This window comes from Trichoderma gamsii (assembly GCF_001481775.2).
Source record: "Trichoderma gamsii strain T6085 chromosome Unknown Scaffold_17.2, whole genome shotgun sequence".
NCBI classification, from domain to species: Eukaryota; Fungi; Ascomycota; class Sordariomycetes; order Hypocreales; family Hypocreaceae; genus Trichoderma; species Trichoderma gamsii.
Genome location: NW_020171354.1, coordinates 676,182 through 702,779, shown reverse-complemented (window position 1 = coordinate 702,779; position 26,598 = coordinate 676,182). Strand labels below are relative to the sequence as shown.

At 51.1% G+C, this 26,598-nt stretch overlaps 8 protein-coding genes across 8 annotated transcripts; 4 read left to right on the top strand and 4 right to left on the bottom strand.

The window, feature by feature from the left end:
• Window positions 1-758: 758 nt before the first annotated feature.
• TGAM01_v205606 (hypothetical protein) lies at window positions 759-1,076 on the top strand (the record flags this gene model as incomplete). The annotated part of the gene is made up of 1 exon (XM_018802925.1): window positions 759-1,076. The coding sequence occupies one exon, from the start codon at window positions 759-761 to the stop codon at window positions 1,074-1,076; it is 318 nt and encodes a 105-aa protein (XP_018664042.1).
• A 358-nt stretch (window positions 1,077-1,434) lies between these two features.
• TGAM01_v205605 (hypothetical protein) lies at window positions 1,435-3,986 on the bottom strand (the record flags this gene model as incomplete). Its single annotated transcript, XM_018802924.1, has 2 exons — window positions 1,435-3,703; window positions 3,796-3,986. 2 exons carry the CDS (start codon window positions 3,984-3,986, stop codon window positions 1,435-1,437), a joined length of 2,460 nt encoding a protein of 819 aa, XP_018664041.1.
• Window positions 3,987-5,017: 1,031 nt separating this feature from the next.
• TGAM01_v205604 (hypothetical protein) lies at window positions 5,018-6,035 on the bottom strand (the record flags this gene model as incomplete). The annotated part of the gene is made up of 2 exons (XM_018802923.1): window positions 5,018-5,718; window positions 5,786-6,035. The coding sequence occupies 2 exons, from the start codon at window positions 6,033-6,035 to the stop codon at window positions 5,018-5,020; spliced, it is 951 nt and encodes a 316-aa protein (XP_018664040.1).
• A 1,873-nt stretch (window positions 6,036-7,908) lies between these two features.
• TGAM01_v205603 (hypothetical protein) lies at window positions 7,909-8,255 on the top strand (the record flags this gene model as incomplete). The annotated part of the gene is made up of 2 exons (XM_018802922.1): window positions 7,909-7,946; window positions 8,075-8,255. 2 exons carry the CDS (start codon window positions 7,909-7,911, stop codon window positions 8,253-8,255), a joined length of 219 nt encoding a protein of 72 aa, XP_018664039.1.
• Window positions 8,256-9,304: 1,049 nt separating this feature from the next.
• Window positions 9,305-10,213, bottom strand: TGAM01_v205602 (hypothetical protein; the record flags this gene model as incomplete). The annotated part of the gene is made up of 4 exons (XM_018802921.1): window positions 9,305-9,369; window positions 9,480-9,593; window positions 9,784-9,925; window positions 10,124-10,213. The coding sequence occupies 4 exons, from the start codon at window positions 10,211-10,213 to the stop codon at window positions 9,305-9,307; spliced, it is 411 nt and encodes a 136-aa protein (XP_018664038.1).
• Window positions 10,214-17,466: 7,253 nt separating this feature from the next.
• TGAM01_v205601 (hypothetical protein) lies at window positions 17,467-17,832 on the top strand (the record flags this gene model as incomplete). Its single annotated transcript, XM_018802919.1, has 1 exon — window positions 17,467-17,832. The coding sequence occupies one exon, from the start codon at window positions 17,467-17,469 to the stop codon at window positions 17,830-17,832; it is 366 nt and encodes a 121-aa protein (XP_018664036.1).
• A 1,128-nt stretch (window positions 17,833-18,960) lies between these two features.
• TGAM01_v205600 (hypothetical protein) lies at window positions 18,961-19,791 on the top strand (the record flags this gene model as incomplete). Its single annotated transcript, XM_018802918.1, has 2 exons — window positions 18,961-19,398; window positions 19,519-19,791. 2 exons carry the CDS (start codon window positions 18,961-18,963, stop codon window positions 19,789-19,791), a joined length of 711 nt encoding a protein of 236 aa, XP_018664035.1.
• Window positions 19,792-20,407: 616 nt separating this feature from the next.
• TGAM01_v205599 (hypothetical protein) lies at window positions 20,408-23,096 on the bottom strand (the record flags this gene model as incomplete). Its single annotated transcript, XM_018802917.1, has 2 exons — window positions 20,408-21,392; window positions 21,484-23,096. 2 exons carry the CDS (start codon window positions 23,094-23,096, stop codon window positions 20,408-20,410), a joined length of 2,598 nt encoding a protein of 865 aa, XP_018664034.1.
• Between the last annotated feature and the right edge of the window lie 3,502 nt (window positions 23,097-26,598).

The window sequence follows — 26,598 nt, the reverse complement described above, 5'->3', positions numbered from 1 at the left end:
CCCGCCTCTCCTTGCTCACGCCCTTCGCAGCATTATTTAGCCTCCCCGAGGGTGCAAGCTTCTCTCATCTTCTGACGGAAACGCGTTGTATACTTATGCGTAGCCTTTGTAGCAGTCATCAAATGATCCATGGTCTGTTTTATCTCGTGGTTGTTTATTCGATTTGAATTGTTTGGCAAGAAGTTTCATACTAATTTATAACTTTATCCCTGATTATACACAGTTGTTTGGCTAGGGAGGAGCGCTATCTGTATGAACCGCACGCGTAAAGCGGTGTTCTCGTATAGAATGCTACGAATCGGATATTTTCTCTCCTTCCTTCCTTCTCTTTGAATTAACAATAAACATTTTATATACTGTATAAAAAGCGCTAGATGTGAACATTGTAACAGTGCTTATTAAAGAGAGAGTGCTTGCTGGAATGCCGCGCGCATGGAGGGAGGGAATGCAATCTCAATTGTGCGAGATCCCTGATTGAGATATTCAGTTTTGTCTCACTTGTTTTTTACTGACAAACGGCTGGTACCGCGAACGCGTTATAACCACCAAAATGACTTTCAATAAACCTCCTTAATGCTCTTGATTGTTACATTGTGATCTCTTACACGATATCGAAGAAGCACAAGAGCAGCCACTGTGTATCTGTACATGTCAACCGAATATTACCACTACAAACCATCTAATATCACACAAACCTCCCATCACACAAGCAGTTCCAAAGCGAGAAACAACAATTACACAAGAACACGCCATCTACAATGCTCGGCCCGTCTCCCTCCTTCGTCCTGCCCTTCCCCAGCGCAGAAGAATACAACGACTTTGTCACGCACTTCCCGCTCTCGCCACTCCTCAGGCTCTCCACCACGTCAATGAGCCTCTCGTCTCGGGACGGTGAGAGCGCCGAGCGGCCAGAAGACGAATCCAAGACGGGCAAGATGCTGAGGAAAAAGTGGCGGACGTTGGTTGATGGGAGGAAGCGCTCGAGGGGATATAAACTCATTGATGGGGGTGATGCTTTGGATATGACCGACGAAGGAATAGAATTGGCGACGCGACGCGAGGCGAGGAATCGATGATTGTTGATTTTCAAGATACATACTTCTTTTTGTGAATGTTCAGCGGGATTACTGGGAAGAAACGGCGCAGTTTCTACTGGAGCAACTGCGGCAATGAAGATGTATTGAGGGAAACTGATATTCGATTTCACGCTTATATTTGGTACATGTACCTATTGAAACTAATTGTACACAAATAAATATCTTCTCTATTGTCTTGCTCTGCCTGTACAAGCTACCACGCTTGCGGAATAAATGTTACCATTATGGCGGCGCCAATATGCCCAGCCTGACCCTTGTTGTAAATCTTCATATGTTTCTTTCATTACTGCAAGAATAATATAGCATCTGTCACTTTTACCATATCATAACCACGTAATTAAATCTCCAGCTTCTGGATGCCCTTCTCAGCTTCATCTACTTTTGCGTTGGGGCCGTTGGTACTGCCATCCGCCTTCTTAGTTCGCTTCTTGCGCTTTGTCATGCCGGTGACAACAGGAGCCTCCTGGACCCATCGTGCAATTGCATTGGCTCGTTCGGTCGTGAGGGTGTATTCTTTGCCATCTTCGGTAGACCAGCGTTGCGATGGGACGGGTTCGAGATCAGTCTCCTTTATAGCTCTGTATCCGTTCCTCGCACCATTTGAGCCGCTTGTGCCACGGACGCCATTGGTGCCATTGGTAGTCTCTGTCTCCTTTATATCACTTGCACCATTGGCCCCATTGACCCCATTAGTCTCATTTGAACCATTCATGCTCAAACCCGGACCTGCGTGAATAGTAAGGAAAGTGCCGTTGGAAGCTGTGTCAGAGAATAAAGCTTGGCTTTGGTGAGCTCGCTTCTCACGAGCTTTGACGGCTGCTCGGAATGAAGCCTCGTCAGTAACGCGCTCATCGTCGAGAGTATCTGCTATAGCCTGCTCGCGGATTAGCTCCTTTCGACGCTGCTCTTCATCAGCAGCAGCGGCAGCAGCGTCAAAAGCGCCTCCACCGACGAGCGCCGCCGCAGCCGAGGCTGCTATGGATCTCTCAGGATGTGGAGGAGTCTTTTTGTGGCTACCACCGTGCTTGAGACAATGGTGTTTACACGGATCTTCAAGATATGTAGGCAGTGGCACAGGTTGGCACAAGTTGTCCCACGAAGAACTGAGTTGTAACCAATTGCCGGCACAATGAACCAGCTCGGTCCAATCGGCTCGCGCAGACGACCTGTTCGCTTGAAACAAGGGATATCCGTCGGATAGCCTGATAAGACGAGCAACCATGTAAGCATGTCGCTGGATTTCTTTGGTGGAGGTTTGAGCTAGACAGTGGGCCAAGAGAAGAGAGTGCAAAGCGTCACTAAGAAGCGGATGATACGTCACCCATTCACATGCAGTTTCGTCTAACGGCTGTTGCACACCTTGCTTCAGTAGATCTTGAGCTGTAAACGGCGGAAGGTCTGTCGGGGGAACAGAACGAAAAAGATCAGGTAAGGAGTGAACCGTGTGTGATGTTGTCCAACTGCTTGTATCAAGGGCTCTGGAACTGCGGATGCCGTGCATGACCATGCTGACGCGGTCGTTGAACTCTTTGGCTATCTTGGCCGGAAGATTGGGCGAATAGTGGATATTCGAAAAGAAAGACAAGTAATCCTTGATGGCCCGTTTGGCATAGCTTTTGGCCATTTTCCGTGACTCAACCTGCTTTCGGGATATCTCTTTGCCTGGATCGGTGGCCTCTGCCTCTGCCTCTGCCTCCCCATCTCGCGAATTTGTAATCGCTGGTTTCCCGTTGGCTTGATTTGTTGGTGGTGCTGGCATGCTGTCCACAGCATTATCCGAAGCGAGTGTCAAATATACTGATGCCCGTTGGAAGTATAATTGAGCCTCAAGGCTGCTCGGCTGGTCTTTTTCCGGCAAAATGACATCATGAGGCCGCCTCCTAGCGGCGGTGCGTTGTGAGTCTACGCTTTGTGTATCCTCCTGTTTAGGTTGGTGAGATTTGCGGATGAACTGAGATATAGACAAGGCATGGGTGAGATCGAAGACTGCGCCTTCTAAATCGTTTTGAAACACCTTTACCGTCGCACGTGTTCGTAGCACCTCTGGTTCCCCTGGGCGGTCTCCAATAATCTCCGTCAGCGGCTCTAAACTCGTGCTTTCGGCCATTTTCCTCGATGGTATCTTTTCATGGAAAAAGTGAACATATTTGGCATCAGGATCCTTGGGATTGCGCTGTAAAACGAGATTGCCCACATCTTCAAGCGGCGACGCGCCTTGCATAGTTGCAACACTGCAAACGATTTCGTCCAAGCGATATGCGCGCGCTAGCTTCTGGCTCGCCTGCTCTCTCATTTTGAACTTTCGCTCTCTGCTTAGTTTCCCGCCATGGCCCGGAGCGCCCATTCCGTGAGACATCATCGAAGATATACCCGGAAAGCCGCCGTTGACGCTGGTCAGTGTTGGCGAGGCGATGTCACTAGCAGCCCTCACAGCAAGATTGGTGGCTTCGTCGACCAACCGTCGTGCCTTGACAAGGTCAAAGAACGAGGCAGCATCGAGGGGCCGCGGCAATGGCGTATTGTAGTTGATATTGGCAATAGTCTCCAATATCTCGTACGGCATTTGCAACCATGGCCCGTGATAGGAAGAGATATGGCGCCAATGTCTGATTTCATAACAGTGTCAATGAAGCCCGAACAAAGATAAAACAAAGGGGATTTTTTTTTTTAAAAAAAAAAACGAGTGCCATACACATACTTATTACGACATATTGCAAGCCCCGTTGGAGCTGCCGTCGAATGAGCCGCGTCGGGAGTTCTTGATTTGTGCCTTGAATTTGGACTTGGCGATGGCTGTGCTTGGCGCGCTGTAGGAACAGGCACTGATGGCCGGCTTCCAATCCCGCCATCGTCTTCGCCCACAGCCTGCTTCACCTTCTTCTTTGCCATTGTGCTTTTTTGTTTTCCCGTGAAACCTCTACAATCCTATCATGCTCGAGAGCGATTGATGCGATTGACGTCGAACGCTGCTAAAAGCTTCCCATTCAAGAACGTGGGGTGGTGGAGCAGCTGAAAAGAGACTGGAGCTCCAGTTTAGTTAGTGATGCTAGGAAAAAGAATGCTGGGGCCGCCCTGATAAGGCTATTTGCGGGTACAGGAAACGAAATAGTTATGAAAGAAGAGGAATTGTGCTGCAGTTAAAGGCGTCAGCCTAGAGCATCTGATAAAGAAAAAGAGGATGAGAGGAAAGCAGTTTATGATGGAAGCAAATGCATGCGCCGTAGTCTGGTGGCAGCTTGTGGTGGAAATGCCAATCACGTGAAGCGCCTCCGAGTGACGCCAGGCAAAGCCAAATTAAAGGTGATTTTCTTTGTTTTTTTTATACTCTGAGACCTAGGTAGGCACTTCAAGGTATACAAGCAGCAGCCTGGATCAATATTATTTGCGATTCATGACGATCAGCATTTGCGCAGCAAATCCCACCACTACGGAGGGACTCGCTTCTGTTTAATGAGCTGTCACTGCATGCCATGTTGTAAGCAGGGAGAGGGCCTGAAAGAAAACTATTGGCAATCAGGTACCGTTTGCTTGCATGGTGGCGCCCAAATCCCAGCCTGCCTCGTTTTCATTCTGCCTCAGCGTTTTGCCCTGCCTTTGGGGGCCAATCAAGGTGGACGGGAGGAAATTACATGCAACCATGCATGGAGTTGAGCCGTTTGATTGTACAGCTCAGCCGCATCCCACTAGTCGCAGTTTGTGCGCTTCACACGGCAGCAAGGCAGATCCGTTGATAAAGGAGGTATGTCAATTCTTATTGTCTAACTATAAGAGCCGGCTCAAAAGCAAACACTGGTCTATCATTAAATGTGTATGAGAGGAAAAAAGCAAAAAGAAACCCAGCTCCTTTCCCATCCTGAATAGGGGTATCGCACAAAGGCTCTACCTACATGTACATGCAAGGCGATCCCATTTTTCATGTCTCACAGGGAGAGTAGCATTATGGCAACAACGCCACCCAGCAAAGAGATCGAGATTTTGTTCCCAGCAGCAGCCCCCGGAAAGGGCACAGTAGTCGATGTCGCACTTGCACTTCCGACATCACTGGTAGAGGCAGTAGTGAAGCTCGTCGGAATGGTGAGGCCGCCAGTAGCAGTTACAACGCCGGTGCGAGTAAGAACGCCAGTGGCAGAGAGGACGTTTGTAACGTTGTGTGGATTTTTCGTAGGGCGAGATCCTGTAGTATGATGTGGGCCTGTGACATTATGAGAGATTGTTGTATTGTGCGTTCCAACAATGTTGTGAGCACCAGTAGTAACTGGAGCCTTGGTAGCAGTGCGAGAGCTGGTGGTCGAGTGAGCTGACTTTGTAATACTGCTTGAGACCTGCAGCTTGGCAAAGTTGGCGCAGGTCAGGCGTGTCTTGTTTGCGTAATGGACAACGATCGACAGATTGCCAAAGAAGGCCGGATTGTCCGGCTTCATAGAGGTGTAGAGATCAAAGTATTCAGCCAAGAAAGGATCGGAGGTGATTTTGCCGTATTTCCCACTCAAGTCGCCGACTTGGCATGTCTCGGGCTTGGAGTCATCGCAAGCAGGCGTCTCGCCACGACCGAGCGGGTCTAGATGCGCCAAAGTTGATGTGCAGTTGCCGTCGACAGCTGGCTTCTCATGGATGTGATAGACTGCATAGATCAACTGATTAGCCACTGAGCTACCGTCAAATCACGTCTCTAGATGGACAATGCTCACTGAAAGGACCACCCGACTTGGGGAGGTTTTCGAATTGGACGGTGAATCCGACGCCCTTGCCACCAGGGCCTGCCACTGCCGATATATTACCCTTGACGTTGCCTACCAGCTCCGCTTTGGGGAAGAAAGCTTCTTTGGGCAGAACGGCCTTGTACTCGACGCCTTGAGGATTCCCAGAAATGACGGGCGCATCTTTAGCTGCGGCACAGCTGACGGTTGAGAAAATCGCTAGAACACTGCAAGCCCGCATCGTAATGGTGGAGAGAAAATTTGTCGTTCTTTGGTGGTGAAATAATGATATACCGGATTATTTAGACAGTAATTCTATGCTGCAAAGTCGTGTAAGCGCAATACAAATGAACGTGTGAATGAGAAGCTTGAAGCTGAAAGGACGACGAGAGGAGCAAAGCAGTTATAGGTCTGAACGGCACGAGGGTAGCGGGAAGCTGCAGCCGAGAAAGGGGAAACAGAAGGAAGACACCGCAAACTTGAGACAAGCAGGGCTTCCATCCTAAGGGTGGTACGAAGCACACGCACATACCTGAATCTAGATGAAGCCTCGTCTTTCAAAAGAAAATCTCGAAACTAATAATACTGCTTGCAGCGACGATAGCTTGCCCCTTCTCTCTCTCTCTCTCTCGATCTCGAGTAATAGACAACAATGTTACTTGGCGCGGGATTGTAGCGAAGTGAGACAGAAATTGATGTCCTCGTTTTTCGCTTGTTGTCAATCAGTAGGGCTGTTTGTTTGCTCCTATGTCCCTATATGGTACGACTTATGACTCGACCCGCGGTACTCTCACCGAAGAAAAGGCGATTGTTTGTTGAATCTGTCGATAACCGGCTCCACAGACATACAAAGAAAGTGTGTACAAGAAGAGGGACCTTGCAGCAGCGGAAATGAAAGGCAGAAACACAGGACAGCACAGCTGCACTCGAGCCCAATCTCACTTTATATTCCCAAATTCGAAAAATCTCAGCCCGTCTGCTCTTGTTTCACGTCCACAATAAAACAGATCTTCCGCCTGCCGGCTTCCGACTGAGCCGCCAGGCTGTCAGGACACTCAGCCCAGCTCTTCATTTTTGGAACTGCCTGGCACCCATCAAACCAAGATGCCTTTTCCCTGCCCCCAAACTTTGCACCAGGCCACAAAGGCTGGTTGGCTGGGCGAGGGCTGCCTGATGCGACTCCAGATTCGCACAGGGAGCACCCCTGGCTGGATGATAGGTGGCCAGCCGTGCCGCGGTGCGACATTGGGTGGGCCAGCTGAGCCTAAAATGCTTCCTTAAGAAAGGGGGCGGCCATGAGTGTGTATAGAGAAAGCTGCAGCTCATCCTGCTGTATTCAAGGCTATATAACATGCTGTTAGAAAGAATTGATAATGCGGTAATGCGTGAATCTTATACAACTACACCTTGGATCGGGATTCCATGATGGAGCTAGAACACGAGCATCACCATGCTCTCTCCATCGTGGAACAAGAAAAGGCTGGAGCTCTGCTAAGCCCCAACTCCCCGTATAACACCAAAAGCCTGAAATTCGCATCCAGCCTCAGCCCCATTCATCACCAGCTAGCCTTTCTCTTCCATCCATCAACACCGAATCTTGTCTATGTGCAGAACTTCTCGCCACAACCAATGAAAACATCAGACCCACGCAAATCTGACGCTAAACAGCTATTCTAAGGAAACAAAGACATTCCCTGCTCAGATCCGATCCCCTCCCGTCCAAAGAAGCCCTTACAAGGCAAGGTACCTACTCATAAGCGCCGGCGTCTCAGCTTAGGATTGGCCGCCACTTCCGCGCGCCTAAGGCCCCACGTCCCGGAGTCTAGTATAGCAGTCCGTCCATGCCTGATATCCAAGGCATCGAGCTATTGCGCCCCGGCCGCGACGCCGGGTGCTGAGCTCCGTTTTAGTTGCGCTATTGATTTGACTGGCAGCTACGCAACCTGCATACCACAGCCACTAACATCCATCATTTGCTGCAACGAAAAAACACCGAGGTTTCATCGTGATTCCTTCTTTGACAACCTCTTCGATCGTTTCGTTTCCCGTGAGCGAAAGCGCTACGACCCTGCCTCGTCTTTCCTAGCCGCGCGTCAGGCCCCCGTTCGCCCATCATGAAGCCCGTCGTCAGTGCTATGCAGGCATGGTCTTGGTACGTTCTCAGCATATCGGAGCCCTGAACATCTATCCCCAAAACTAGCTTTCAAAGAAGAGTGAAGACAGTACCAAACCGTGAAAGAGCTATTGGCTAACAGCTTGTGTGGTGGGACCCCGTAACAGCACCGTCATCTCCTTCTTCGCCATCATCATCCTCACCGTCCTCGCCGCTCTATATCGCTCCGGCCACGAGGAGCTCGTCGGAGGCGTAGACGATCCCACTGATGGCAAGGCCGTCTCTGGCACAGTCTTTACTGCAGTCTTTGTCTACATCGTACGTGTTGCTCCTTTCGATCCGATTTGAACCCTTTCGAGACGCAGCAAGCTACGCGCGATGATATCCATAGCCTTTCTTTCTAACATTGTGTGTGTTTGCGTGCAGGGCTTCTTCGTGTTTTGCGGTCTGCAAGGAATGTTGCACGTTCGAGAGAGCCGACGGGGCGCTATTTCTTTGTGAAGCGAATTATACGATGCGATTAGCAAACAGGCGTTTTCTCGGATGTTTCTTTTCTTTTTGGCCATCCAAAGTTTGGCTTCTGATCTAGGGCGATTATTCATCATAAGATGATGAGACTGATAAATAAAGGGCCCGGTTGTGTGTAATATATTTGGGGGTGTTGAACACATTGCTATTCATCACATTAGCTTGCACTGCTCGAATGCTCCTCTTTGATATGCCTTTGATAATGTCAATGCTGAGCAGCTAATGCATAGGGAGCTTGTTGATATCATGGGAAAATACGGGCGGTTGCGTGATACAGATGGGAATTTAATACTTTCAAGCTACCAATCGAGGGAAAATGGCAATGACATGAGATTGGTCGCATACAATCACCACCAAAGCTCACATGTGTAGCAATTGGGAGATACTACGTCGTGGCCTGCCTTGGGCGCATAATACATGGATAGGCACCAAACGAACAGTAGCAGCAAGATCCAGCATACCTAGGAACAGTTTTAAAAATCAAATAGTGAACAGAGAAAGCCATAAGGGGACCGTAAAAATCAAACGGCGCCTATTAGAGGGCGGTGTCGTCACGATAGAAAAGTGAAGAAGAAAAATCTATTTTTTTGTTCAGTTGCTCGCTGAGCGTAAGATTACACACAGGGCAGCTCCGCCGAGAGACAACGAGGGCTGCTGCTTTTGTCATTGACCGTCGTGGATAGAGAAAACGTCGGTCATCTAAATGAAAAACATATCCCCAAACCAAAAAGGTGAATTGAACTCTTTTTTCCCTCTCCCCTCTATTCTTCTTTTTTCCCTTCCCGGATTCGAGCATGCTTTTTCGTCGGGGGATGTATGATTTTATTTCATTTTGTTTTTCGTGTTTTCCTTGTGATAGGAGGATGCGTTTATTTCAGCTTAGACCACAGCTTGGGGGCGGCGCATGCGGAAGCGCAGTGAGCAAGGTGGAAGACTAAAAGAAGGTTATATCTCATGTTAGCAATCCGAAAGTAATTCCGACATGTAAAGCCCGATTCGGGGGATAGACTAGTGTGAGCGACAATGGGGAGAAGGAAAACGTACACTCCTCGACGCAGTCCTCCTTGGCCTCGCCCTCGCTCTCCTGCTGGTGAACTCGCTCAACGCACTCGTCGAAGTGGTGCTTGGCGGGGGAGCACTGAGGAGAGTTCTTGCACTCTGAATAAACAAAAAAAAAAAAAAAGCCTCGTTAGCATACCAACGTCCGTAAAAGAAAAAAAGGGAGGAGGGAAATCCAATTGTCGCGAAACAGCATGAGTTGCGGAAATGCCTCGCCCCGCACCCGCAGGCGACGACAGCACATCATGCGCAAAAAAAAAAAATGACAAAGGACGAATGAATCACGAACCTTCCTCGAGCTCCTCCTTAGGGTCCTTGGGCTCCTCGTCATCCTCCTCCTCCTCCTCCTCCTCTTCGTCCTCCTCCTCCTCGGCGGCGGGTTCCTCCTCAGGCTCGTCCTTCTTGTCCTCTACCTGGGCCTCGGGAGCCTCCTATCACAAGAAAAAACAATCAATTAGCTCCAGGCCCATAGAGAAAATGAACATCTCTCCCCGTTGTGTATTGTAATTCCGATGTCGCTCGACAAGATTTTGACCGCCCCCTTTTTTCTGGCCTGCAGAGCTGCCCAAGAGCATCATAATACTTTTTCTGTCTCTCTCTCTCTCTTCCCAAAAAGACATCCCACCTACCTGGGTTTCCTCAGCCGGAGCCTCGGCCTCCACAACACTCCATGGCGTCACCGCCTCGACAATCTCGGAGAAAGCGTCCCAGATACCCATTGCGATGATTTGGCGAAATTGTGGTAATCGCCGTGTGATCGGTTTCCGTGTGCGGTATCGTACGTTTTGGATGAGGCGTATTGGCGCTTCGGAAGCTGTCGGTCAAATTCGCGAAAAGCTGACCCGGAATTGAGGCATTTTGATTGGTCCAGCCCAGCCGGATCAAGGTCACGGGACTTGTCGCATTATTTTGTGTCCGACGTCGTCTTTGTCAGCAAGCCATCCAAAGACGGTACGTACCTTTGCAAGCAGGTTAGGTACGGTATCGTTGCAGCGTGCTATTGGCAGAGCTGGGGTTGCCGTTTTTGGCTGATGCTCACTCCAAGACTGGGGGGTGGTTCAAGATCTCCGATTGAATGGGGAGGGGTTGTATGGATTGTATCACCCCCTACCTCCACAGCCAAAGCAGAGCGAGGTGAGACATGAACAATGGATGGAATCACAAGAGGTGGGACAATCTGCAGCTTTGTGGTTGAAATATTGATGAAGAGAGAAGAAATCCTTTCCATTTAATCAAACCGGCCCATCCATAAGAGATGGGCCTGGAGGGCTCTAATATATCGCCCTTGTCCATCTGTAATTCCTATACTGTAATTGTAATTGATCGTTCTGACGCCATCCAAATTCCACCCAATAGCAATAAATTACGGCGAATTAAACTCAACTGTCTAGCTTGTCCGGTACAAAGAGAATCAAGCACAAAAATCACACAGAGATAGTTCGTAGTCTCATTATTCGCTTCACCCAAAAAACGCTTCGCTACGGAGCACTCATGATCCTGCCTACTCTTCTTCAGCCCCTCGGTCAACCTCGTTACGGATGTGGTCTTCCAATCGGTTGCTGATCTGTTGCGCTTGCGCCTCATCGTAGTTTGGCGGCGGCTCGTTGGGGGCACGACGACTGGAAGAGCTGTCTGAGCGGTTGGGTCGCGGGACAGTCAGCTGATCCGATGACGAGGGCTGCTGTTGCTGGCCACTGCCATCGGCCGAGTAGGCAGGCAGAGGTTCGTCCGGAACCTCAGTACTGGCGTCCAACTCGCGGCGCATTTCTTGATATTGGAACAGGCGCTCGCGCAAGCCGACGTAAGCCTCGTTAAACTCCGTCATGCCGCCATCGGAGAAGGTGAACTTGACTTCGACTCGGGGTATCTCAGGCGGAATGCCACCTCCTGACACGGGGATGCAGTCTGATTTCCAGACCCATCCCCACCACATAGACGACGAGGTGGTTGAATCTTGAAACTTTAGGATGGGGGCGCTGAAGGACTCGAACTTTGGCTCTTGCGTTGGCTTTGAGGGGATATAAATGACCTGGCGTCCATGTTAGTATACGTAGAGCCAAACATTATGGGGCTGTTTAGGAAAAGCTGGACCAACCCGCTTGTTGGTTAGGAAGAGAGCTCCCCTGTCACTCTTGCGCTGGAACGGGACGCAGCGATCTCTTAGCTCGGGAGGGACGGACAATTCGCATGATATGCGCGAATCGAGCTTGTACAGGATTCGTTCATTGCCCAGCTTCACAAATCCGCCCTGGTTGAGCATAACCCAACTATCGGCATTGTCAGGATCTATCGGCCGCGAGGGAGCGCTCGAGATAAGATAGTCATGAGGGTTGTTCATCGTGGGGCGGGGCCCAGGCACATGGTTCCCATGAATCTCTGGGTTCGATAGCGGGGCAAGAAGCCGTGGCCAGAAACACTCTCTGGCAGGGCAGGCAGGGCAAACAGCGAGGATAGATACGACGTTGTTGGCAAGCAGGCAGATGGGGCAAAAGTAGGCAAGACAAAGAGAGAGAATCAGATAAGAGCGGGCTAAGCAGCAGACAGCGAGAGACAAAGGGCAGCAAAACGCCTTGCGCTCTCTTTTGTATGAAGCAGATGAAGACGCAAGATGAAGCAGCAGCAGAAGAGGAAGAAAAGGTGGTTTCGAGGAGGAGGAAGAAAGAAGGAGAGAAGAGGAGAAGAGTCGAGGAGGAATTAAATAGTTTTTTCTCCTGCCAGAGGTGACGTGAAGCCCGGAGCCCAGCTACAAAGAATCGAGAAACGGAACCGGCAGGCAATGAACAAGAGACGCAGCAGGATTGGGGGCCTTGGGAAGAAGGAGAGAAAAGAGACGGGACGACGGTGGCTCGAGAAGCAGGCTTACTTTATTGACATTGTGTTTATGATTCTGACAAGGGTTTGCTCGAAACCCTAGCTCCTATTCCGGATCGCTGGGCTAGACGAGCAGGCGCCTCGATGGACCGTCCACGTACAGACAGGCACGCCGTGCAGCAGCAGTGCAGCCGGTGTGTGTTTCTCTGTGTCCTCTGGGCGGAGGTAGTGCTGCCGCTGCTGCTTGGTGGTGCTAGCAGTAGTAGCAGTGGCAGTAGCAGGAGATCTCGCAAGCGTCCCTTTCGACAGAACCCTGGAAAGGCTCTGTAAGGCCCTTGTTGATGGAGGTGTGGTGGGGCTTGGAGTTGCAGGCTGCTCGAGGTTGGTCGGGCCAAACGGGGGAAAGACAGCACCGGCGAACGAAGGGCCAGGAAGAGGAGACCCAGGGAAGAGGAGAAAAAAAAAAGACGGGTGGCTGGGGGGTGGTTTGTGACGAGGCGACGAGAACAAGACGTGGATGCTCGGAGTGAGTTCAGCCAAAGCGGAGTGAGGAGACGACGGAGCCAAAATGGAACAGAGGAAAAAAGAAAGAAGAAGAAAAAAGAGGAGGGGTGTGGGGGCAACAGCTGCCTGCATGTACATCCGAGTACATCAAATGGCAAAACACCCGCTCAAGCGCTGTGTGAGGTGATCTGTCAGGCGGCAGGTTGGCCGCGGACGGGCGTATGTAATCCTGCGTTATGCTTCGTTTGGAGCGCCTTGGCCTGGGCGAACGAGCAGCGAGCAGCCAGCGACGGCTCCGTAGAGGTACAGATGGCGTGGCGCACAGTACCCAAGGTACAAGTCCAGCAGCAATAGTCGTCTGGTGGTGACAATGGTATGAACTGCGCTGGGTCCTGTATGGAGCAGGATCCGAGCAGTCCACAAAAGATGCACGGAGAACCGCGCAGCTAAGCACGGCAAGGCCCTCGCTAGCACCAAAGAGTCAGCAGCAGCAGTGCTAGTCTGGTTTCTCGGTGGTGCAGAAAGCGGCTCTTCTTCACTCTTCCAGCCCATCGGCGGCACCAGGTCACTGCGGGCAGCTGCTGCAGCTCGCCTAATGGACGAGGGGGATGCTGGGTACGGCGAGGTACCTCCGAGTACAAGCTCCGAGTCCTAGGTACTACTACTACTACCATACCTTGCTGAACTTACCGCCTCCACCAGTCGTGCTCCCAAGGCGCGGTTCTGAGAGGTGTCAGTGATGATGATAACTACTACCAGGTAATTGGTATTTCCTCCCAGCTCGATGCTGGGGTATGGACCAATATTCGACCCAAGTGGGTAGCAAACTATTTCTCCGTAGCACTGGGCCAACAAAACCAAACATGACATGATATCTGGTAGTCTTGGCTGCCCTCCCGAGAAAGAAAAAGAAACGCCCCTTACGCCGCCTACTGCCGCTGTGAGGAGGCAATGCCCGTGCGCTGCAAGGGCTCAAGCTGGCTTCTTTGCTCAACTTGGAGATAAAAACGATGTAGCGGCAATAAAGTGGCGTGTGTGTAAAAATACTGCTGCCCTGTACTTGGAGCTTGCTGCGTTCTTCTCTTGCGGCCAGCAGCGGCAAGCCCCTTGGACGGCCCATATCAAGGAGTTGAACTGGTCGTCATTATGAGATCAAATCCTAGTCGTTCAGAGTTGTACGACGTGTACTACTCCGAGCACCTACCTAGTATAGAATCTAATCATAATCAGAGGGATGAATTCATCTCCAACATCCCGCTCCATCTGACCAGCTAAGAAATCTGGAGGGTGGTATCTTACGACCTCCCTCCTACTAATCATCAGCCTTGCCTCCTGCTCCTACAAAGCCTCAAGACTCATCTCACGAAGAGCACAGGATTCTAATTTCTCCCCCAAGCACAGTAGAAGCTATTGCTAAATTCCCCTTATTAGTGTTTGAGAAGGAGATGTTGATATTTGCCGGTGTTCAATCTGCGCCTACACGCAAGAATAGTGACAGCTCAGACGTGTGCGGGCGGCTGCGGCCAGCTATTCTCATTTGGTACAAGCCCGCTACAATCGAATGGATCGCAGGCCCTGGTCAAGGCTAGGCCAGCTAAGCAGAGCAGCGCCTGTACCTACCGCGTACCTTGGCCCTGCTCAGATGGCTAGCAGATTAGCGCCTGCAGGACAGCCACGCTTCTGCTCCTCCCGGCGTCCATATAGGCCAGGGCCGGACCCATATCGCGTCTCTGCCTGCCACTATGATGCCTGGATACTGCTGATCAATGCTATGCTGGTCCAACCTTAATCGCGACCAGGCACCGCGACAGACAGACAGGTCAGCCACCCATGTAGGCTGCTTTGTTACATGCCTGGTAGAGGCAGATGCATTACTAGGTAGTGAGGTCTGTATGCATCATTACACGTGCTCGTAGTCAATGCAAACCCGGGGCCTTGGCAGCCTCTCGTCCTCGCTGGTCCAGCCCGGTCTGTCGTCATAGACGCTCCCAGCCTCCTCCGAGATTCGCGTCGACCAGGCTATCTGACCATGGCGCGACTCCTTATACATGAGGTCGATGCAGAGGCTGCAGCATCTAGCTTTAGGTGCGTCAGCTAGGACTGGAGAACCGCGCGGGAGCTAGACTGTGAACACGCACGTTGTGTAGCGCTCAATACCAGGGCTGCTCTGCTGGCAATTGGTTAACAGGACGGGGGTGCGAGCCGTCGCGTGGCCAATGGCAACCGGCTCTGCCCCTGCAAAAGCCACCCTCTGGATAGCATCGAGCTTACCCCGTGTTTGGTCCTTGCATTGCCTGGAAGCTCTCCAGAGATGTTGTCGCCGCGTCGTTCAGATCGGGGATTAACCGTGGGAGACGACCAATTACCCCGAGGGGGCTAGTCGAATATACTGGGGAGAAGCGTGAGAAGGGGGGCCAACACCTACCTAGTCGTCAGGGGAGAGGATCAAAACATGGCATCGCCCGGAATACTGGTTACGGTTTAACGGACCCGAGTCGCCGGCTCTGCGGCCTTGGGATCCATCCGCCCGTGGCAGAAATCGTACACAACGCGCTCCGTAATACTTACAAGTACCTACCTAAAGTATGTGTCAGCCAGATCAGGCAAGGGGACATGAGTGAAAGCGGCAACGCCCAGGTCGTACTTTGTACGTATAATGTAATTCCGTGCAACATGCTACATACAACATGTATGGACGTGCTCCGTATATGCATGTGTGGGCTCGTCTTTTGGTATGTACCTATTCGTAAGCATCGTCGTCACTGTCATATTATTGTGCTTTTTATCACTTTGGCCAGGCGCTGGTGGAGGCCATTCAAGCACAGACGTCCGCAAAGGGCGGAATGCATAGAAAGAGTCGTGACCCTTGTGAAAGACCTAAGAGAGATAATAATAGCAACAATGAGCTGGGAGAAGCAAGGGAGGAACGGATAGGTTCACAACCAGACGCGAACTGACATCAGGTGTGTGCACGGCGTGCTAGAAATCTTGATTCGGGCTGTCTCGATTTCAGCTGTCCTGGATAACTGGCGACGAGTTACACAGGCACTCCATGCTGTCTTGAGTTGTCAAGAGATGCTGTGCATGGCTCACACCAATATGTGCCCCCGCGCAACGAATCCAGCCCAACGGATGTCTTTCCTGGATTCCGGTAAGATGTAGGTGACGTACTATATGAATGTGCAGCCAAACTTGAGTTTCGTCAAATGAGAGATGCGCGGAACAGCCAACACCGAGACATTGTGGCTTGCCCTACTGCTGCAGCTCTGCGTTTGTCCAGCTCGCACGCATTGAGCCTTCGCCAGAGGGGTGTTGAACGACAAAAAGGGGAGGGGCGGCGGCACACACCACCACCCAAATCGGTCATCGATCTAGCCACGCAGTCTTGGGTTGGGTGGGGGAAACAGGTCCCTTTTGCGCAGCAATGATAATTTGGTAGGGACCTGTTGACTGACCAGACACGCTGTATAATTCCGTAAGCGTTTCCATCAATCTATCGTGTATAGGTAGTCAGAAGATGGCAGCCCACGGCAGGAGAGGAGAGCACAACATAAGGATTTTGGCATTCACAGCGCAGCAAAGGAGAGAACCCCGGCGATTCATGTATAGGCCGATCGAGACTGGCCACGTACCTGAACGCATAGGTACAGCTGTGCCAAGTTTCATGCATCTCGTCCAGCTTGGCCGTCTCAGTTGTCAGGCGTAAACACATTCATGTTGAAGTGATGCCACGACTTTGCATGGGGTTGGTTGGATCTGCAGTTACTCGTCCGTTGAGGACAGCCGCAGAAGCACTAGCACCGGCCCCTGCCATCGGCCGCACAGGGGTAAGCGAGGGCCCAGCATCCATTCCATTGGCAGAATCTTGTCAACCTTTTTTTGCTTCCTTTTTGGTTCTTTGGCATTGTGGCAGGCTGTGATTCGCATTCGAGGCCCCTGTCGCATCTGATGAGTTCACCACACAGTCTATGCCTTCCCTCTTCTGTAAAGCTTTGCTTCCGCGCCGGCCGGAGGGGCTCCGACTGGCCCAAGGTTTGTCGAGAGTCAGGCAATGTAGTGAATGAGACACAAGTAACTCATCTCTAGCATCTCGATGCACGCCGATCGAGATGCCAGAAATCAGGAGCCTGCGAGCAGGATACACTCAGTAGACTATCGCGCCTCATGTTCTCTCGGGTTGTCGCGGCATCGGCAGTATCCTGCGCAGCTCAACAGGTTACACAAGATGCAGCTCTCAACCCGCCATCATCTCGAGCGTACATGCTCACCGGCCACAATAGGACGAACTCACCCATCGTCGCCGTCTGTCTGCTGCTGTTGTTGTTGTTTTGCTCCTTTGCTCCAGCCGACCCTCCATTACCCCATACCCTGTCGTCTGTCGCTGGCCGGAGCGCAGGGGCTTTTCTCAGCAAATCGGAAACTCGTTATCGTCCAGCCTCATTATGCACGGTTGGCATCCTTCCAATGATTCTCGTATCAACTCTTCTTTTGCTGTCACTTATTGTCTGTTCACTCGTGAGCAGTTGCATGATCCTACAGCTAGCGCCATCCACGCCAGCTCAGTGAAAACCACATGCAGCCTGCTTGGGGGTAGCATTTTGTAATGTTAGTGCCTTCTCCAAGCTTGCAAGCCTGAATAACAACTACACCTACCAAGATGGCAATACTGGCAGTCCCTGTGAATACATGTAAGAAGATGAAGCACCCAGCACTTGCTGCATCTTCGTGTTGTGCCAGCCCCACGAACGAGGTCCATCGTCCCATGTGTATCCAGGCAATCATTCAGGCACAAAGCCCGGCACGAGGCACCTCATGCACCTTCATGGGGACGCCAACAGCAGCCAATGTGGCATCATTTGCACCGCCGACGCCGGTTGCCGGTCTCCACGACTCTTGTTTCGATCCTATCAAACCGCCTTCTTTCACCGAATTTGGCCACAGGGCCGGCCAGGCCTGGACAATGCCTGATGCAGCGGTGCTGGAGCTTGCAGCAGCAGGGCGTTTGGATTGGTACGGAGGCTGATTGGCCGGCCCGTGTTACGGTGGCTCCGGTTTCTGCTTCGGACACCCCCACTACAGGCCTTTTGACAGCCGCTGGGGGTTTTGGCGTGGCATTGGACCTCTGTAGCTTCCAGTCATCTTCATCTTTTTGCAATCTTCTCCTTCGTCTGTCTTTTCCCACTCGGTATTCGAGGTTCTGCAGACACTATAAGCGCGGTGGGCATTGAAAATGAAGGAACACGCAGGGAAGCTAGAAGTGATGGAAGGTTTGAGACGCAGCGCTGTGTAGCCACGGTTGACTAGCTGCAGTGCACCTTAAAACGCCAAGCACTCAAATCAACCAGACTGCTAAATGAACGCCACATGTAAGTGGACGGCAGCACCAGACAGTTACCCACAGCTCCATCAGCCCTGGCGTAGCTCCGGCTCTGGCACATGCAAGGACGTGCCTTCCAGTCATTGCGGTTGTGACTTACAGCCGCCGCCGACTTAGTACCTATTTCCTTCCATGGTAAATTGTTCCTACTCCTCGGCCTACTGACCTCTCAGCGCCGGTTTCAGCTGCAGTTGCCGCCACAGCATCTCCAGTCCTCTTACTTTGCTCACTTCATGTTCCTTCCACGACTCCCCCATCGCTACTGCCCCGACTTTGCCATTGTCTGCAGCGCTCGGTGTTACTTGCCCGTCCAGCCGCCGCCTGAGGCATCACACAACGCTCAGATTCGAATCATTTCCACTGCAAACCCCGGTCTGCGGCGACCTGCCAGGTAGCCTGGCCCAGCCTTGCTCTGCTCTGTTTCCATATCATCACCAACGGCCATTGAAGCCCGGCTGCCGCTCACCGACTTATTCTCACTCTCACGCCCCTCCGGGTGCATTCATCCGTGCGTCTGCACTCCGATACTCCGGCCGACTTAGCCTAGCTGCAGCGGTGCAAGGTACGGCGGGTTGCAGCAGAGCTTGCTCCGCAAGGTCCGATCAATCCTCCGTTAGCCATTGAATAGTACTCAGAATTGGAAATATCCGGCCGGCATAGTGGGCAGAGGAGCATCCCGGTCAGTCTTCAGCCTGTTCTTGGACGAGCGGCTTGGAGTCACATGCCAACTGAGATCGCCAGTGACCACTATCAAGATTGCCGTCATACTTCATCATGGCCCAGTCGTCGCCATTGTCTGGCGACATCATCGCACAGCTTGCACAGTATTCGGCGTGTGACATTTCAGATGCGCTGCTGAAGCTCAACGTCCCCGGTGCCGGCTACATTGCTGACCTCGTTGCATACAGCCCGCAACAAGGGGGCCAAGCCACTGAATCACAAGTTACCATTGCCCCTGTGTTTACAATCTTATTTGCCCCAAAGGAACGGTCGTCCGACGATGGCCTGCCCTTGAAAAACATCCCCAAGGATTCCCATTGGGCTGATATCATCCAGCCCGGGACTTTTGCCGTTTTAAAACAGCCCCCAGGTCAAACAAACGCCGTCTGCGGTGGCATCATGGCCCTGAGAATGAAAGTACGCCAGGTCACAGGTATCATGGTTGCCGGAAGAGTGAGAGACTTGGACGAGTTGAGAAGCACCGCTTTGCCAGTAAGTCCCCTCCTTCACCATCTGATGAATCCCTGCTATTTGATGTGAACACACCCCCTTCCGCTCTTCAATATTTTGACTTTTATGGACGAGCTCTCATCATGGGTCTGAATTATACAGATTTGGGCCTACGGCACTTCTACCGTGGGGGCTGGTGGTGGTAGCGTGCCATGGGCCGCCCAAGTTGCTGTCGAGGTCAATGGAGTTCAAGTCACCCCAGGCGACGTTGCGTTTAGCGACCCGGGCAATGGCGTTGTGATTATTCCACAAGATAAAGTCGGTCAAGTCTTGGAACTATTGCCTAGCCTTGTTGCAGCGGATGCCAAAGTAAAGGAAGATGTCCTCAAAGGCATGTCTGTCTATGAAGCTTTCAAACTACACCGGGGGGCATGAGAGACAAACGACCAAGTAGCTGCTTCTACCAAGGTAAGTCATATTGAGCACAACTTGATCTATATAATTCCGTCTGTATCCACGCTTGCTATTGGTAAAGGATATTCACGAATTGTACATCATGGTTTGGAGACAAAGCATCTGAGCTCAAATTTCGTCAATACCTATAGATGAAGTGGCCCGCAGGCCTAGTCGTGTCATTAACTCATGAACATGCAATCATACAGAAAAAACCCATGCCCCAATGTTTCAACAAAGGAAAATACATAAAAAAAAAGCCATAAAACCCCTTGGCGCTACCCAATGTCTCCATCTCAACTGGACCGGATGCCCAGGAGCGCAGGAGAATAGTGACATGGAAATACCCGCCAGCAATAAACACCTTACAATCTTGTTATGTGGTCCTATTTTTTTCTAATTTTTCTTTCCGCCTCTCTCCTTTCCAAGTGGTTATTCGAGACGCAGAGCCACATATTGCGAGTGGATTTATATTTCCGCATGCGTAAACCGATCACATATCTGCCGCTTCACGCATGTGGATGATATTCGACAACCCATGCTTTTTAGCAAATGTCCGCTCTCTGGAACTAGCGGTGACTCTTTTTTGTTGTCTTCATCATGATAACCACCCGTCATTTGGAGGAGGCTTTTTCTGTGAATGTGCCTGTGTCCGTGGCTGTGTCTTTGTCTGCTGCACCTTGTTGGATCCAAAGTCAAGCTTTGGCATGTCGATCTTTGGCGCATCCTCAACTTTTTTCCGCTGGACAGATTTTACTGGGGATCGGGCATCAGCAGGCGGGCCATATCTGACGTCCTTGACGTCCCAATTATCCTCCGCTGCCGCAGCCACCCACGTCCTGAGCCCGGTGTGGACACTGCCGTAAAATTTCTCTTTGCACAGTCGCAAGCTCCCCCCCATGCACCGCTCCCATCCAGAGATGCGAAGGTCGGCTCTCAGCTTGTTTCTCTCTTCCGCGGTGAGGGTACATGCCAGGATGGCATTCATCAGGTCCAGGTGAGACGCGAGATAATTGGTCGCGTCCCACTCCACGCCGCCCACATAAGGGGCAGCGGGCACTGGGGCCTTTTCCTGTGGGAAGTGGCGGCGCATGTATGCATACTGCTGGTCCTCGTTGTTGGTAAGCCGGCTCATGGCTGCATCACCTGAGTTGTCTGTCTCGGGCGTTAGCGCGACCACGTTGAGGTGATGGAGGAAGATCCAGAAGACTTCTTTGGTCACGCTGACGACCTCCTTGCACCAAACCCGGTAAGGCCGCTCTTGCCTCATCTCCAGAACGAATGGAAGCGGTCGGTTAGATTCATCCGGTTCTGGATCTCGCAGGTGTCTCAGGATGCTTCTAGCCCTGATAACGCGCTCGGCGGTGGAGGCTGACTCGATGTACGTGTACAAGACAGATGTGATGATATTGCGCGTAGTGAACTCGCTAGGGCCCTTCTTGTCAGGGTCGAAGAGCATATGTAGTAGTTTCGGAAAGAGGTCAGCCTGGACAGAGTGGAGATACTCCATTGCCCTGGCTGTTGTAGAGAGGGCCTTGAGGCATAATAAGTTTTCGTGAAGCAGAGCGTCCTCGTGCTCCTCTCTGTTTGTTTACCGAGTCAGACTTCATGATCAAGAACGCAAACGAAATAAAGATGGTTAAAATAACATGGGGGAGAAAAAAACAAGCTTACCTCCATTCTACTTCCATGATTCGATTCAGCAGCCCAACGATTTCTTTCATCCCCCCTTGCTGGATAAACTCTTCAATCCACGCCACGGTCTCATTCCGCAGTAGTAGCCTTAGTTTATGGAGTTTGCCAACTTCCACTTGCTGCGGCTGGCGCACTTTTCTAAAGTACGCAACGTAGTCGGCCGGGCCCTGCTGGAGTTTGATCTTGGACAACAGTCCGCTACTGGCAGATGAATTGGCGCTCGAGGTTGGCCTGTTGTCGCTGGCCACGCTGTCGGCTGATTTGTTTCTGAAATGACGGCCCAGTGTGCTCTCTCCTTTACTGGACTTTTTGGACGATGAACGGCTTTTGGATACTGAACGGTTTTTAGAGGCTGAGCGGCCTTTCTCTTTCTCTTGCTCCTTCTCCTTTTTCGCGCGAGAGAATGTGAAACTCCGACCACGAGTTCGCTTCGGCTTTTCCTCTTCAGCATCGGAAACGACGGCTGACGTGGATGTAGAGGCAGCGGCAGCGGCAGCGGCACCGCCATTCACGCTGCTGCTCATGCTCGTTCGAGGTCGGTTTTGTTTGCGCTCCAGCTTAGCAGCTCGCATTTCAGCCCAGTCTTGTCGAATGAATTCCATCTTGATCGTGTCGCTCAAGTTTCGCATCTTGTAGCGCTGGTTTTCCGGAATGTTTCGACGGTCCAGAAGCGCCTCGAGCTGCTTGTTGATGTCCTTCAAGTCCAGCACGGGACCAGCTGCGGAAGGGGAGCCAGCCCGGGGCGTGGACGTCTCCGATTTGGATCGGCCATGGCCAAAGCTGGCAAAGGTTCCAAAGACTTTGCCTCGCTCTCGGATAGACTTACCCTTGAACGAGTCTGACTTGGTCCCGTTGGGCGAATCAGACTTTATAGACGACTTCTTAATGTCCTGCTGTGATCTGGTTGCATACATGAAAGGACGCGATCGTTCCTTAGCCATCGACCGTCTCTCCGAGGACTCCCTAGTGCTCCTAGTTGGACTAGGGGGCGGCAAGGAGTTCATGGATTCGTTGTTGGCGAATTGAGCGTAAACGGGCAACGTAGCACTGTGCGGCGGCTCAACCGGCGTTCTATTCTCCTTGTCCTTCCCTGACCGTATCTCATCGCCGTCTGTTACCAGCTTATGCAGGTTCTTGACCGTCTTGGGCCGGCTGAGCAGCCCCGTAAGACTGGTCCCAGATTTGGCCTTCTTCGGGCTCTTGGTTGGAGAGGACTCGCGCGATTTGCTCATGCTCAGGAACAAGCTCTTCTTAGTAGGTGAGTCTGAGCGATTCTCTGGCTCGGGCTCCGGTCGGCGGTCGTCTCGAGATTTGCGCGGCGGGGGTCGAGGAGCCGGCTCCTGCTGATTATGCTGAAGCTCGCCGAGAGCCCCGGGATTGTTTCTGGCGAAGTTGCCGACGGGCATGACGTTGGAGAACTGTGCTTCCAGGGGCGAGGCCTTGGGGGGCTGCAGCGCGGCGTCGGTGGAGGATTGATCTCGGCGGTGGATGAACTTTAGGACGGATGGCTTCGCTCGCTGATGCTGGTGTTGATGCTGAGGCGTGCTAAAATTGCTGCTGCTGGGATTATAGATGCCATTGCTGGAGGCCATGGCACGCCTCTGCTCGATATGACGAGCAGAAACACTGGTCTATTTGCTATGCAGTTCTCTTTGCTGCTCGTGTATCTATATCGGGTCTCGGTTGCACAGCCGGGCGCTCCTTTTTCTTGGGGGTTGCGAAAGCCACTTGTTGTACAAAAGGGCAAGGACGGGGAACTCGACGTCTCGGACGGTAACTATACCCGGGCTGGTCTGGAACGCGCAATGATGAAGAAGACGAAGGACAGCACAGAAGGGGGGCCCTTGGCGGGCCAAAAGGGATTCGGGAGGTTGATAATCAAGAGCTGGACGAAGCTGGCAAAGAAAGAAAAGAAAGTGCGCCCAAAGAGAAAAGAAGAAGAAGGAAGAAGAAGAAAAATGATGCCTCAAGTTACAGCTGCCAAAGTGACATTGCAGATTGCGGAAAGGGAAGATGCAGCGTGGAAGGAACTGAAGCTATGCTATGCTATGTCGGCACCCAGGCTTGACCCTTTTCAACCTTGTCTGCTGCTCTACATGTCTTGCCGAGTCCAGAAGAGCGAGCTGCAGTTGGATTGCGTCAAGTGGAGAATGCTCTCTTCTCGATTTAGGGGAGCGCTGACGCTTTTCAGGGAGGGAGGGAAGCAGCCCCAAAGAAAGGAAACACGCCCGTGGGTTTTTGCGGTCGGTCGCGCGCCTCTCTCTCGCAACACGACGGGGCTTAGCTGGGGGTTGGGCGAGTGGGTGGCGGGCTCTGGTTTGTTGTTGATGTGGGGGACGTGTTGCCGCAGCAACGGCCATGGACATGGGGGGTGGGCGCCGCGCTAAGATGCAAGCATTTTGATGCCAGGGGAAAAAGAGGAAAAAACAGGCCGGATGGGCCAGAAAAGATGTCATACGGCGCGATTGGCAAAGCTGGCGCTGGTGCTAGTGGGAGCTACCGAGGACTGACTTTGTGAGCTGTCGCAACTTGCGCAAGAGGTGCGGCTGCGAGTTATGTACAGAATCGGCAGTAGAGGTGCCAATTTTGTACCTTGTAGGTAATACTACTACTAGTAGTAGCTCTAGCTGACTGACGTACGTAGAGACTTATCAGGAGTAAACAAGCACCACATGGGAACCTTTTTCTTCCTTTTCTTCGCGGAACTGGATCCCTGCTGGGCCGGGCGTGTGAGGCGTGGCAAGGAAGAATTGGGTGAAGCTTGTGTGTGTCTGTGTGAGTGAGACATGCATTGCCTGACAACGATTTGCCGGTTTCTGGGGAAAGAAAAGGGTGTGGCATGTTTTGGTGGAGCAGGTATTAATTGGAGGAGGGTGAGTGGGCAATCATGAGGTTTATTTTTTAATTTATTGAAAGTTTCTTTTGAACATCTCATTTTACTTCATTTGTCTAGGTTTTTTGGCATGTGCCGTATGATGCGTTTTGGAAGGATGGCGGTCTGGTGCGCGTAATGTAGTGTAGCATTGACGAGATCTATGGTAGCAGTATATGGTGAAGAAAGAAAGAAAAAAAGAAAAAGTAAAGAGGCTGGAGCTATGAAATATGGGCCCATGGCATCAAAGCCGGAAAGTTCCAGACCTTGTGAGGGGAGAAGGAAAAAGAAAAAAAAGGAGATTGAGAAGGAATACAAAAAGGAACTGTGACGGCGAGGTTGGAGAAAAAGTGGCATGGTTGCGTCACACACGTGGCTGGGGACTGTGATGAAAGAAGAGAAGAAGAAAAAAGATGGCGGATGGCAGCGTTGATAATGAGTTTGGTTGATTGCTATTGGGCGATATGCAAGAGAACTGGTGAATTGGCCGCGCGGGAGGAACCGAAACCGTTACATGAGAGATGCATGCGTACGTGGCGAAGGGGGGTTAAAAAAAAAAAGGCGGGCCCCTTTGTCTTTCTCGTCTAAACGAGTCGATCGTGATGAGATATCACAGAGCGCGGGTATAAGGAGCTAGAGTTGCTTTCGTCTGTTGATAATGGCACCGTGCGCTTTGTGTTGGTACCCAGTACCTAGGTACCTTTTCTTGATAATATTGACTTTTTTTAATAACTTTTGGCTTAACTTGAGAAAACATGGCATTATAATTAGTATATAAACAAACTGTTTACCAAGACTATAGATAGTTTCGCTATACAGGCAATAACTTTTAGATTAAAAATTACTTGATAAATTTCAACGGCTGTCTCTTGTCACTCTTGTGCTCAATACCATACTGCAAGGCTCTATTGTTTCTCGCTCGTATGATTAATAATACGGCACAAAATTAAGAAGGAGTGCGAGCTTTCCAAGTAACATTACGATGTGTAGGTACCGTAGGTAGGTTCTTGACCCGCATGAGCTTTGCGTGCATCCCGGACTCCCGAAGCGGAAAATAATGGAGGAAAGAATATTACATCTCACTTGAGAGCCATAAAGGGGAGGGGAGGGGAAAAATGAAGAATGGCAGGCTATAGACGTGTCCTATGTTGGGTCGAGAGAATGGAGATCTCTAGCGGGTTATCTTGTACCTCTAGGATCAGTCTGAGCTGCTCTTAGTGCCATTAGAAAGAGGGTTTCAGACTTCATGGCGATTCAGCGCTATCAATAAATATCTACTGAGATAGATGCATTTTCGTATTGTAATGAATTGAGATGAACTTTAGAACGACGGTGAATGCACCCGCCTTTATTCTTGTCAGGGGTCTCGTAGAAAATAGCAACCTAAATAGGCAGGAGGCCTCTTAGAGTAAAGCTGCGATGTTAATCTGCAAGCCAGCATTTACGATTGACAGACATCTGGACTACCCGGGGCTTTATCAAACATTCGGTTGTAAATTTAGTTTCTTGTAATTTCGCGAATTTGAGCCACAAGCTTTCATCATTGTTTTTGCAGTAACGCCATATCGTGGCTAGATATGCGAGGAGAGAAAAAAATGATATCCGCTTGAAGCCTGAAACCAAGACATCTCTTACTGCACTTCAAAGGTAGACAGCACGGGATACATGATAGACGCCAATCTTCTTCATCATGCCATTCAAGATGTGGCAATCGGTGCAGGTAACCTCTGCTCGCCTTGTTGACATCGTCGAGGATGTCGATGAAAGGATATTTGCTTGCCAGCGACTCATGTATGCCGAGTTGTGGGCCAATTGCCTATGTCATAAGACTTCATATTATATAACATAACATTATTGCTTTAACTAGATCATGTGAGATAGTTGAAAGACATTCTTGTGCTACGATAATACCAAGATATCATTACTTTAGACGCGGCAGTTGGCTCAAAACGATTCACACGTACCGACAGAGCTATCCCTATCGGCAACTTGGTTTTATACAGGAATAACGATCAGAAGAATGCTATAGGTGTACTGCCAGCATGAAAGCTATTTGGCCACCAATCCAACACAATCTACGCCAATGGGACCCCTGTCAACTGCAGAGCTCGGGAGATCGCCCCCCATTTTAGTTTCGGACCCTGAATCCATGCTCTCTGCGCGTGCCTAGATACGCAACACCTACATGCTGCATACTGCATGCAAGCAACAGCAAATGCAAG